General features: G+C 55.2%; 1 protein-coding gene across 2 annotated transcripts in view; it reads right to left on the bottom strand.

Moving 5' to 3' along the window:
• Positions 1-247, bottom strand: part of PGLYRP2 (peptidoglycan recognition protein 2) — an 18,659-nt gene extending 18,412 nt beyond the window's left edge. For both annotated transcript variants that reach the window (XM_021382884.1, XM_021382885.1), the window contains exon 1: positions 25-247. In XM_021382884.1, coding sequence (XP_021238559.1) covers positions 25-205 — 181 coding nt within the window. In that variant the 5' untranslated portion in view covers positions 206-247. The remainder of the gene's footprint in view (positions 1-24) is intronic.
• Between the last annotated feature and the right edge of the window lie 740 nt (positions 248-987).

The following is a 987-nucleotide window of genomic DNA, read 5'->3' as shown; positions in this document are numbered from 1 at the left end:
GTGCAGTGTCCCCGTGTCCCTTACCTGCTCGGGAGCGGGTGCTGAGCCCCACCAGCAGCAGGAGAACGGCGGCGGCAGCGGAGCAGCGCATGGTGCCCTGCGCTCTACGTGGACTTTGTCCCCACCCCCACGGGGTCACCGGGGGGGGGGACACGGTGTGCGTCACGTGGGCGGAGGGCATTGCGTGTGCGATGGGTGTGCACATGGGTGTGCAGTGTGTGTGCCATGCGTGTGCAGTGTAGGTGTCTGTAAGGGGTGCACATGGGTGTGTAATGTGTGTGCAAATGTGCGTGCAGTGTGTGGACACAAGTGTGTGCGATGAGTGTGTAACATGTGCGCAAATCTGCGTGCAACGGGTGTGTGCGTGACTGTGTGAGACTTGTGGGCACGCATGTGCACAGTGTGTGCAGTGGGTGTGCAATGGGTGCACAAATTTGTGCGCCAAGTGTGGGCACACGTGTGCAACAAGTGTGCAACGTGAGTGCAATGGGTGCATGCATGTGTGTGCACCGAGTGCGTGAATTTGTGTGCAGTATACGGGCACATGTGTGCAATGGGTGTGCAGTGTGTGTGAAACACGTGTGCAAAGGGCATGCACGCAGTGGGTGCACAAATTTGTGAGCACTATGTGGGCAAACGTGTGTGAGTGTACAGTGTGTGTGCAACGTGTGTGCGTGTGTGCATGCAATGTGTGCACACATTTTTGTGCAAGATGTGTGCAGTGTGTCTGCAATGGGCGTGCGTGTGTGCATGCAATGTGTGCAAATGTGTGTGTGTGTAACAGGTGTCTGCAATCTGTGTGCACGTTTGTGTGCAATGAGCGTGCATTGTGTGTGCACCGTGTGTACAATACGTGTGTATTGTGTGTGAACATGTGCATGCAATGTGCGTGTGCACACGCATGTGCAATATGTGGGCAATGCGTGTCCACATATATGTGCAATGGGTGTACACGCATGTGTGCAATGAGTGTGCAATGTGTGCACA

This window comes from Numida meleagris, unplaced genomic scaffold (genome assembly GCF_002078875.1).
Source record: "Numida meleagris isolate 19003 breed g44 Domestic line unplaced genomic scaffold, NumMel1.0 unplaced_Scaffold303, whole genome shotgun sequence".
Lineage (NCBI taxonomy): Eukaryota > Metazoa > Chordata > Aves > Galliformes > Numididae > Numida > Numida meleagris.
This window is presented reverse-complemented; position numbering and strand designations above follow the sequence as displayed.